Source organism: Hyperolius riggenbachi, chromosome 11, assembly GCF_040937935.1.
Source record: "Hyperolius riggenbachi isolate aHypRig1 chromosome 11, aHypRig1.pri, whole genome shotgun sequence".
In the NCBI taxonomy this organism is placed as follows: Eukaryota; Metazoa; Chordata; class Amphibia; order Anura; family Hyperoliidae; genus Hyperolius; species Hyperolius riggenbachi.
The window spans coordinates 3,779,348-3,791,951 of NC_090656.1; the positions used below are offsets into that span (position 1 = coordinate 3,779,348).

The 12,604-nt window shown below is 50.4% G+C and overlaps 1 protein-coding gene across 6 annotated transcripts in view; it reads left to right on the forward strand.

The window, feature by feature from the left end:
* Positions 1-12,604, forward strand: part of KIFC3 (kinesin family member C3) — a 123,886-nt gene that overhangs the window by 81,125 nt on the left and 30,157 nt on the right. For all 6 annotated transcript variants that reach the window (XM_068261148.1, XM_068261153.1, XM_068261149.1 and 3 more), the window contains one exon: positions 10,328-10,501. In XM_068261148.1, the coding sequence (XP_068117249.1) occupies positions 10,328-10,501 (174 nt within the window). The remainder of the gene's footprint in view (positions 1-10,327; positions 10,502-12,604) is intronic.

Consider the following 12,604-nt stretch of genomic DNA (forward strand, 5'->3'; position numbering starts at 1 on the left):
CAACACTGCAGGAGAAATGCCAGCACAGGCTTCCAGTATCTGTACCCTCTCCTCCCACTCCTCACACACTGATAGCAACACCGCAGGAGAAATGCCAGCACAGGCTTCCAGTATCCGTACCCTCTCCTCCCACTCCTCACACACTGATAGCAACACCGCAGGAGAAATGCCAGCACAGGCTTCCAGTATCCGTACCCTCTTCTCCCACTCTTCACCCACTGATAGCAACACTGCAGGAGAAATGCCAGCACAGGCTTCCAGTATCCGTACCCTCTCCTCCCACTCCTCACACACTGATAGCAGCACCGCAGGAGAAATGCCAGCACAGGCTTCCAGTATCCGTACCCTCTTCTCCCACTCTTCACCCACTGATAGCAACACTGCAGGAGAAATGCCAGCACAGGCTTCCAGTATCCGTACCCTCTCCTCCCACTCCTCACACACTGATAGCAGCACCGCAGGAGAAATGCCAGCACAGGCTTCCAGTATCCGTACCCTCTTCTCCCGCTCTTCACACACTGATAGCAACACCGCAGGAGAAATGCTAGCACAGGCTTCCAGTATCCGTACCCTCTTCTCCCACTCCTCACACACTGATAGCAACACCACAGGAGAAATGCCAGCACAGGCTTCCAGTATCCGTACCCTCTTCTCCCGCTCTTCACACACTGATAGCAACACTGCAGGAGAAATGCCAGCACAGGCTTCCAGTATCCGTACCCTCTTCTCCCACTCTTCACACACTGATAGCAGCACCGCAGGAGAAATGCCAGCACAGGCTTCCAGTATCCGTACCCTCTTCTCCCGCTCTTCACACACTGATAGCAACACTGCAGGAGAAATGCCAGCACAGGCTTCCAGTATCCGTACCCTCTTCTCCCACTCTTCACACACTGATAGCAGCACCGCAGGAGAAATGCCAGCACAGGCTTCCAGTATCCGTACCCTCTTCTCCCACTCTTCACACACTGATAGCAACACTGCAGGAGAAATGCTAGCACAGGCTTCCAGTATCCGTACACTCTTCACACACTGATAGCAACACCGCAGGAGAAATGCCAGCACAGGCTTCCAGTATCCGTACCCTCTCCTCCCACTTCTCACACACTGATAGCAACACCACAGGAGAAATGCCAGCACAGGCTTCCAGTATCTGTACCCTCTTCTCCCACTCCTCACACACTGATAGCAACACCGCAGGAGAAATGCCAGCACAGGCTTCCAGTATCTGTACCCTCTTCTCCCGCTCCTCACACACTGATAGCAACACTGCAGGAGAAATGCTAGCACAGGCTTCCAGTATCCGTACCCTCTTCTCCCACTCCTCACACACTGATAGCAACACCGCAGGAGAAATGCCAGCACAGGCTTCCAGTATCTGTACCCTCTTCTCCCGCTCCTCACACACTGATAGCAACACTGCAGGAGAAATGCTAGCACAGGCTTCCAGTATCTGTACCCTCTTCTCCCACTCCTCACACACTGATAGCAACACCGCAGGAGAAATGCCAGCACAGGCTTCCAGTATCTGTACCCTCTTCTCCCGCTCCTCACACACTGATAGCAACACTGCAGGAGAAATGCTAGCACAGGCTTCCAGTATCCGTACCCTCTTCGCCCACTCTTCACACACTGATAGCAACACCGCAGGAGAAATGCCAGCACAGGCTTCCAGTATCCATACCCTCTCCTCCCACTCCTCACACACTGATAGCAACACCACAGGAGAAATGCTAGCACAGGCTTCCAGTATCCGTACCCTCTTCTCCCGCTCTTCACACACTGATAGCAACACCGCAGGAGAAATGCCAGCACAGGCTTCCAGTATCCGTACCCTCTTCTCCCACTCATCACACACTGATAGCAACACTGCAGGAAAAATGCCAGCACAGGCTTCCAGTATCCGTACCCTCTTCTCCCACTCCTCACACACTGATAGCAACACCGCAGGAGAAATGCCAGCACAGGCTTCCAGTATCCGTATCCTCTTCTCCCACTCTTCACACACTGATAGCAACACCACAGGAGAAATGCCAGCACAGGCTTCCAGTATCCGTACCCTCTTCTCCCACTCCTCACACACTGATAGCAACACCGCAGGAGAAATGCCAGCACAGGCTTCCAGTATCTGTACCCTCTTCTCCCGCTCCTCACACACTGATAGCAACACTGCAGGAGAAATGCCAGCACAGGCTTCCAGTATCCATACCCTCTTCTCCCGCTCCTCACACATTGATAGCAACACCGCAGGAGAAATGCTAGCACAGGCTTCCAGTATCCGTACCCTCTTCTCCCACTCTTCACACACTGATAGCAACACCGCAGGAGAAATGCCAGCACAGGCTTCCAGTATCCATACCCTCTCCTCCCACTCCTCACACACTGATAGCAACACCACAGGAGAAATGCTAGCACAGGCTTCCAGTATCTGTACCCTCTTCTCCCACTCCTCACACACTGATAGCAACACCGCAGGAGAAATGCCAGCACAGGCTTCCAGTATCCGTACCCTCTTCTCCCGCTCCTCACACACTGATAGCAACACCGCAGGAGAAATGCTAGCACAGGCTTCCAGTATCCGTACCCTCTTCTCCCACTCCTCACACACTGATAGCAACACCGCAGGAGAAATGCTAGCACAGGCTTCCAGTATCTGTACCCTCTTCTACTACTCTTTACCCACTGATAGCAACACTGCAGGAGAAATGCCAGCACAGGCTTCCAGTATCCGTACCCTCTTCTCCCACTCTTCACACACTGATAGCAACACCGCAGGAGAAATGCTAGCACAGGCTTCCAGTATCCGTACCCTCTTCTCCCACTCTTCACACACTGATAGCAACACCGCAGGAGAAATGCTAGCACAGGCTTCCAGTATCCGTACCCTCTTCTCCCACTCTTCACACACTGATAGCAACACCGCAGGAGAAATGCCAGCACAGGCTTCCAGTATCCGTACCCTCTTCTCCCACTCATCACACACTGATAGCAACACTGCAGGAAAAATGCCAGCACAGGCTTCCAGTATCCGTACCCTCTTCTCCCGCTCCTCACACACTGATAGCAGCACCGCAGGAGAAATGCCAGCACAGGCTTCCAGTATCCGTACCCTCTTCTCCCACTCTTCACACACTGATAGCAGCACCGCAGGAGAAATGCTAGCACAGGCTTCCAGTATCTGTACCCTCTTCTCCCTCTCTGCACACACTGATAGCAACACCGCAGGAGAAATGCCAGCACAGGCTTCCAGTATCCGTACCCTCTTCTCCCACTCCTCACACACTGATAGCAACACCGCAGGAGAAATGCCAGCACAGGCTTCCAGTATCCGTACCCTCTTCTCCCACTCCTCACACACTGATAGCAACACCGCAGGAGAAATGCCAGCACAGGCTTCCAGTATCCGTACCCTCTTCTCCCACTCCTCACACACTGATAGCAACACCACAGGAGAAATGCCAGCACAGGCTTCCAGTATCCGTACCCTCTTCTCCCACTCTTCACACACTGATAGCAACACCGCAGGAGAAATGCTAGCACAGGCTTCCAGTATCCGTACCCTCTTCTCCCACTCTTCACACACTGATAGCAACACCGCAGGAGAAATGCTAGCACAGGCTTCCAGTATCCGTACCCTCTTCTCCCCCACTCTTCACACACTGATAGCAACACCGCAGGAGAAATGCTAGCACAGGCTTCCAGTATCCGTACCCTCTTCTCCCACTCCTCACACACTGATAGCAACACCACAGGAGAAATGCCAGCACAGGCTTCCAGTATCCGTACCCTCTTCTCCCGCTCTTCACACACTGATAGCAACACTGCAGGAGAAATGCCAGCACAGGCTTCCAGTATCCGTACCCTCTTCTCCCACTCTTCACACACTGATAGCAGCACCGCAGGAGAAATGCCAGCACAGGCTTCCAGTATCCGTACCCTCTTCTCCCGCTCTTCACACACTGATAGCAACACTGCAGGAGAAATGCCAGCACAGGCTTCCAGTATCCGTACCCTCTTCTCCCACTCTTCACACACTGATAGCAGCACCGCAGGAGAAATGCCAGCACAGGCTTCCAGTATCCGTACCCTCTTCTCCCACTCTTCACACACTGATAGCAACACTGCAGGAGAAATGCTAGCACAGGCTTCCAGTATCCGTACACTCTTCACACACTGATAGCAACACCGCAGGAGAAATGCCAGCACAGGCTTCCAGTATCCGTACCCTCTCCTCCCACTTCTCACACACTGATAGCAACACCACAGGAGAAATGCCAGCACAGGCTTCCAGTATCTGTACCCTCTTCTCCCACTCCTCACACACTGATAGCAACACCGCAGGAGAAATGCCAGCACAGGCTTCCAGTATCTGTACCCTCTTCTCCCGCTCCTCACACACTGATAGCAACACTGCAGGAGAAATGCTAGCACAGGCTTCCAGTATCCGTACCCTCTTCTCCCACTCCTCACACACTGATAGCAACACCGCAGGAGAAATGCCAGCACAGGCTTCCAGTATCTGTACCCTCTTCTCCCGTTCCTCACACACTGATAGCAACACTGCAGGAGAAATGCTAGCACAGGCTTCCAGTATCTGTACCCTCTTCTCCCACTCCTCACACACTGATAGCAACACCGCAGGAGAAATGCCAGCACAGGCTTCCAGTATCTGTACCCTCTTCTCCCGCTCCTCACACACTGATAGCAACACTGCAGGAGAAATGCTAGCACAGGCTTCCAGTATCCGTACCCTCTTCGCCCACTCTTCACACACTGATAGCAACACCGCAGGAGAAATGCCAGCACAGGCTTCCAGTATCCGTACCCTCTTCTCCCGCTCTTCACACACTGATAGCAACACCGCAGGAGAAATGCCAGCACAGGCTTCCAGTATCCGTACCCTCTTCTCCCACTCATCACACACTGATAGCAACACTGCAGGAAAAATGCCAGCACAGGCTTCCAGTATCCGTACCCTCTTCTCCCACTCCTCACACACTGATAGCAACACCGCAGGAGAAATGCCAGCACAGGCTTCCAGTATCCGTATCCTCTTCTCCCACTCTTCACACACTGATAGCAACACCACAGGAGAAATGCCAGCACAGGCTTCCAGTATCCGTACCCTCTTCTCCCACTCCTCACACACTGATAGCAACACCGCAGGAGAAATGCCAGCACAGGCTTCCAGTATCTGTACCCTCTTCTCCCGCTCCTCACACACTGATAGCAACACTGCAGGAGAAATGCCAGCACAGGCTTCCAGTATCCATACCCTCTTCTCCCGCTCCTCACACATTGATAGCAACACCGCAGGAGAAATGCTAGCACAGGCTTCCAGTATCCGTACCCTCTTCTCCCACTCTTCACACACTGATAGCAACACCGCAGGAGAAATGCCAGCACAGGCTTCCAGTATCCATACCCTCTCCTCCCACTCCTCACACACTGATAGCAACACCACAGGAGAAATGCTAGCACAGGCTTCCAGTATCTGTACCCTCTTCTCCCACTCCTCACACACTGATAGCAACACCGCAGGAGAAATGCCAGCACAGGCTTCCAGTATCCGTACCCTCTTCTCCCGCTCCTCACACACTGATAGCAACACCGCAGGAGAAATGCTAGCACAGGCTTCCAGTATCCGTACCCTCTTCTCCCACTCCTCACACACTGATAGCAACACCGCAGGAGAAATGCTAGCACAGGCTTCCAGTATCTGTACCCTCTTCTACTACTCTTTACCCACTGATAGCAACACTGCAGGAGAAATGCCAGCACAGGCTTCCAGTATCCGTACCCTCTTCTCCCACTCTTCACACACTGATAGCAACACCGCAGGAGAAATGCTAGCACAGGCTTCCAGTATCCGTACCCTCTTCTCCCACTCTTCACACACTGATAGCAACACCGCAGGAGAAATGCTAGCACAGGCTTCCAGTATCCGTACCCTCTTCTCCCACTCTTCACACACTGATAGCAACACCGCAGGAGAAATGCCAGCACAGGCTTCCAGTATCCGTACCCTCTTCTCCCACTCATCACACACTGATAGCAACACTGCAGGAAAAATGCCAGCACAGGCTTCCAGTATCCGTACCCTCTTCTCCCGCTCCTCACACACTGATAGCAGCACCGCAGGAGAAATGCCAGCACAGGCTTCCAGTATCCGTACCCTCTTCTCCCACTCTTCACACACTGATAGCAGCACCGCAGGAGAAATGCTAGCACAGGCTTCCAGTATCTGTACCCTCTTCTCCCTCTCTGCACACACTGATAGCAACACCGCAGGAGAAATGCCAGCACAGGCTTCCAGTATCCGTACCCTCTTCTCCCACTCCTCACACACTGATAGCAACACCGCAGGAGAAATGCCAGCACAGGCTTCCAGTATCCGTACCCTCTTCTCCCACTCCTCACACACTGATAGCAACACCGCAGGAGAAATGCCAGCACAGGCTTCCAGTATCCGTACCCTCTTCTCCCACTCCTCACACACTGATAGCAACACCACAGGAGAAATGCCAGCACAGGCTTCCAGTATCCGTACCCTCTTCTCCCACTCTTCACACACTGATAGCAACACCGCAGGAGAAATGCTAGCACAGGCTTCCAGTATCCGTACCCTCTTCTCCCACTCTTCACACACTGATAGCAACACCGCAGGAGAAATGCTAGCACAGGCTTCCAGTATCCGTACCCTCTTCTCCCCCACTCTTCACACACTGATAGCAACACCGCAGGAGAAATGCTAGCACAGGCTTCCAGTATCCGTACCCTCTTCTCCCACTCTTCACACACTGATAGCAACACCGCAGGAGAAATGCCAGCACAGGCTTCCAGTATCCGTACCCTCTTCTCCCACTCATCACACACTGATAGCAACACTGCAGGAAAAATGCCAGCACAGGCTTCCAGTATCCGTACCCTCTTCTCCCGCTCCTCACACACTGATAGCAGCACCGCAGGAGAAATGCCAGCACAGGCTTCCAGTATCCGTACCCTCTTCTCCCACTCTGCACACACTGATAGCAACACCGCAGGAGAAATGCCAGCACAGGCTTCCAGTATCCGTACCCTCTTCTCCCCCACTCTTCACACACTGATAGCAACACCGCAGGAGAAATGCCAGCACAGGCTTCCAGTATCCGTACCCTCTTCTCCCACTCATCACACACTGATAGCAACACTGCAGGAAAAATGCCAGCACAGGCTTCCAGTATCCGTACCCTCTTCTCCCGCTCCTCACACACTGATAGCAGCACCGCAGGAGAAATGCCAGCACAGGCTTCCAGTATCCGTACCCTCTTCTCCCACTCTTCACACACTGATAGCAGCACCGCAGGAGAAATGCTAGCACAGGCTTCCAGTATCCGTACCCTCTTCTCCCACTCCTCACACACTGATAGCAACACCGCAGGAGAAATGCTAGCACAGGCTTCCAGTATCTGTACCCTCTTCTCCCTCTCTGCACACACTGATAGCAACACCGCAGGAGAAATGCCAGCACAGGCTTCCAGTATCCGTACCCTCTTCTCCCACTCCTCACACACTGATAGCAACACCGCAGGAGAAATGCCAGCACAGGCTTCCAGTATCCGTACCCTCTTCTCCCACTCCTCACACACTGATAGCAACACCGCAGGAGAAATGCCAGCACAGGCTTCCAGTATCCGTACCCTCTTCTCCCACTCCTCACACACTGATAGCAACACCACAGGAGAAATGCCAGCACAGGCTTCCAGTATCCATACCCTCTTCTCCCACTCTTCACACACTGATAGCAACACCGCAGGAGAAATGCCAGCACAGGCTTCCAGTATCCGTACCCTCTTCTCCCGCTCCTCACACACTGATAGCAACACCGCAGGAGAAATTCCAGCACAGGCTTCCAGTGTCCGTAGTTTCAGGTGCTGCACATCTCGTATCTTCACAGCATAGACCATTGCCTTCAGATGACCTTGAAGATAAGTCTAAGGGGGTCAGATCGGGAGACCTTGGGGGTCATTCAACTGGCCCACGATGACCAATCCACTTTCCAGGAAACTGTTCATCTAGGAATGCTCGGACCTGACCCCATAATGTGGTGGTGCACCATCTTCATAGTCCCCAACAGTCCCGATTTGATCGGGACTGTACCGATTTGGGGGGCCCCTCCCGCCATCCCGCGCTGCCCCCCTTCTGTCCCGGCCGCTGGGCAGAGAGAAGGAAAAAAATTGATCGAGGCACCAGCCCCGGGGATCTGCATGCGGGATGGATTGCCGCCGCTATTTATTTCTCCCTCCCTCCCTCCTAATATGTCCCCCAGTGTCCCCGGCTTCCCCCCGCACAGTAATATGGGCAGCGGAGCGGGCAGTGAGTCTTACCACTGCCTCTCCGCTGCGTACCGGGATCTCCTCTGATCTTCCTTCCTGCTTCCTGTGTGACGTCACAGGAAGCGAGAAGATCAGAGGAGATCCCGGTACGCAGCGAAGAGGCAGTGGTAAGACTCACTGCCCGCTCCGCTGCCCATATTACTGTGCGGGGGGAAGCCGGGGACACTGGGGGACATATTAGGAGGGAGGGAGAAGGATAATGATGGCGGCGGCGGCGGCGGCGGCGGCCATACATGCCGCATACCGGGCGGGCTGGTGCCTCGATCGGCTTTTTTCCCCCCCTCTCTCTGCCTGGCCACCCCCCTCCTCCTCCTCACCACCACCACCCCGGCACCCTCCCATTTGGGAGTAATTTAATAACAAAATTATTTTAAAAAAAACAAACTTTTTTTTCCCCTGGGGTGGGCGTGACTAGGGGGTTGGGGGCGTGGCCAGGGGTGTGGCCTAATTGTCCCGTTTTGGGACATTGAAATGTTGGGAGGTATGACCATCTTGCTGGAAAAACTCAGGGAACGTGCCAGCTTCAGTGCATCAAGAGGGGAACACATCATCATGTAGCAACTTCACATATCCAGTGGCCTTGAGGTTTCCATTGATGAAGAATGGCCCCACTATCTTTGTACCCCATATACCACACCATACCATCATTTTTTTTGTTCCAACAGTCTTGGAGGGATCTATCCAATGTGGGTTAGTGTCAGATCAATAGCGGTGGTTTTGTTTGTTAACTTCATCATTCACATAAAAGTTTGCCTCGTCACTGAACAAAATCTTCTGCGTAAACTGAGGGTCCTGTTCCAGTTTTTGTTTTGCCCATTCTGCAAATTCAGTGCGCCGATCTGGGTCATCCTCGTTGAGATGCTGCAGTAGCTGGAGTTTGTAAGGGTGCCATTTGTGAGTAGCTAATATCCGCCGAAGGGATGTTCGACTAATGCCACTCTCCAGTGACATGCGGCGAGTGCTACGCTGTGGGCTCTTGCTGAATGAAGCTAGGACAGCCACTGATGTTTCTTCATTAGTGACAGATTTCATGCGTCCACATTTTGGCAAATCCAACACTGAACCAGTTTTACAAAACTTAGCAAGCAGTTTGCTAACTGTAGCATGGGAGATGGGTGGTCTCGTAGGGTGTCATGCATTGTAATCTGCTGCAATGACCCGGTTACTGTGTTCACCAGAGATCACCACAATTTCTATCCGCTCTTTACGTGTTAACCTCAGCGACATTTCAATGGTTGTAAACAAAGAGAAACTTGTAAATAACTCGTGAAAGTATAAAGTTACGTTAAAACCAAGCACACCATTGTTTTTCTTGTGAAATGCCCAATAAGTTTGATGTGTCACATGACCCTCTTCCTATTGAAAAAACAAAAGTTGGATTCAGAATGGCCGCCATGGTCACCACCCATCTTGAAAAGTTTCCCCCCTCACATATTTTGAACTGGACACTTTTTGCTCAAATGTAAATAAAAGCTATCCAATGTTTTTGTGTTTTGTTTTTTTCACAATAATGCCTCTTGTACATCGTCTTATTATCTTTTGGGAGACACCTCTGTCATTTCCTGTCAAAAAAATGACTTGCTGGTTGAATAAAAGTAACTTTAAGTCAAAATTTACCAGGGCTTTGAATAATTATGGGCAGCACTGTAGGTATTCATGAACAACAGAACTACACGCAGCTCAGTTCATCACATCTTACTGGGGTGGTATATTTTCGCATTATTAAGTTGGTGTTTTTTTGTTTTTTGAGAAGCATCATTTTGGTTGCAATGTCTGATCGATTTACGATTTAGGATGAAAGTATCGATAAGACATAACAGGATATCTCGGTTGATTGGCGGTGGGGCGGGAGGTCTCCCTCTGGGGCTCTTTGCTGACGCGGTCTGTGTTCTCTCCCCTCAGTATGTGTGGCGGGAGGTCTCTCTGACGCGGTCTGTTTTCTCCCCCCGCAGTATGTGGTGCAGACGGTGGAGGTGGAGTCGGAGGAGATGAAGGCGGCGCTCGGACAGGCCGAGGAGCAGACACTTTACCTCCAGGAACAGCTGGACCGCAATAATCGAACGTTACACGAGATGAAGAAACAACTGCAGCATGAACAACAGGAGGCGGCCAAGCTACGAGCCCAGGTCAGCTTACTCTCGTCACTGTATGATGATGTCATCTCCCTGAGCCACCTGCTGTGCTAGATACCTACCATGATATGATTGTGTTTGTACACCTACCCTGACCTTATACAGGAATTCTCCAACCACATCTTCATCTCACAAAATAATTGGAGACATTTCACCTTTTAGGTTTGCGTTCGCAGTTCAGTATCCCCCTGGGGGCTCAAAACACAACATGCTCGGTAGAAGAAAAGCGTTTAGTATTGGCTAAGCAAAATGCAAGCAGCCGGCTGTGTGCACTTAAAGTGTAACTGTCGGGCATAACAGCGAAAATCAATTCTTTATTTGTATCTGGTAAACAAGTAATAAGGATGCTAACCAGGCAATCCAAAAGTTAAGGAAAAACAGTAGGAGGCGCCCTCTAATATAGCACAATAGCACTTAACTGTTTGTACGATGTATAGATTCACAGGATAAGAGTCATTAATCCTACCTGTGCTGAAGATACTCGGACCGATAAATTGATCAACAACTTTTTATTGATACTTCGAAATAAGCACTTGGACAACGCGTTTCGCGACATAAGTCGCTTCCTCAGGTCAAATAAACGTGCTAAATTGCTATACCGGATCGCTGGGCGCCAAAGGGACATAAATCTATCACAAATCCACCTGGTCGACCCATCATAGCAGGAATTAACTCATTATCTTCTCACCTATCAGAATTAATAGACATACACCTCAAACCGTATGTACAGGCATTACCATCGTTCCTCAAAGATTCGACCCAGCTGTTGAAAGAACTAGGGGAAGTAAAATGGAAACCAACCTATAGATGGCTAACCCTGGATGTGGCGTCCTTATACTCGAACATACACCATCAAGTGGGACTTAGAGCTATTTGGCACTACTTGAACAGAGATGATGGTATGCCTGGGAAACAAAAGCTCTTCCTCCTTAAGGGTACGTACAGACATACGATAACGATCGTTCGTTCTGAACGACGAACGATGTTAAAGGAGGTATCGGCCGATGATCGTTTGAAGAAAGGCTACTTTGAAAATCGTTCGTGTACGAACGATCTTGAAACGAGCGTTGCGTGCGCAACATGATGTATAAACTGATTTCAAACACAAGTGTCAAAAAGAACTGTTTGAGCATGTGCAAAGCTTTGAGAACGAACGATCAACGACCGATCGTTGTACAGACATTACTTTTTGAACGATGGTCGTTGGAAAAGATCTGGCAGAATGAATCGTTCTTTACCAACGACATATCTCGTTGGTCGGTCGTTTTAATGATCGTTTGTGCACTTTTTACGAACGATCGTCGGGCAATGCCATCGGTAACGATTGTTTCAAACGACTATAGTCGCATGTCTGTACGCACCCTAAGGTGACTGAGTTTTCCTTTACACACAACTTCTTTAAATTCCTTAACACCATATATGTACAGAAAAGGGGAACCGCAATGGGAGCCAACTATGCTCCAAATTATGCTAATCTGACAATGGGTCTGCTGGAAGATCTTTTATTGGGACCAGATAATCCCTTCTCCACAAACGTTGTGTGTTATCGTCGGTACATTGATGACTTAATCTTTGTCTGGGATGGTGATCTAGACTCTACCAATAGCTTTGTGCTTTATATGAACGATAATAATTGGGGAATGTCGTTCACCTCAAACACTAGCAGGATAAAAATAGAATATCTCGATGTAGTGCTATACAATGAAGGAGATACTATCAAATCCCGCAATCATTTCAAATCGGTGGATGCAAATGGATATATTGACTACAGGAGCTGTCATTACAAACCTTGGAAAAATAATATCCCATATCAGAATCAGAATCAGAATCAGAATGACTTTATTCGCCAAGTGCGACAGGCGCCGCCCTCGGAATTATTTGTGGACACAAGGCATATTGACAATGACAACAGTGCGAATAACACTACACATAGTACAATTTATAACGAAACATTACAGCATATTGGCAAGTGACAACAGTTCAAGTAGCACTACACATAGTACAATTTATAGAAAACATTACAACATACTGGCCAGTGACGACAGTGCAAGTAACCCTACACGTGGTACAGATTATAAGGAGAACATTGCACCATAG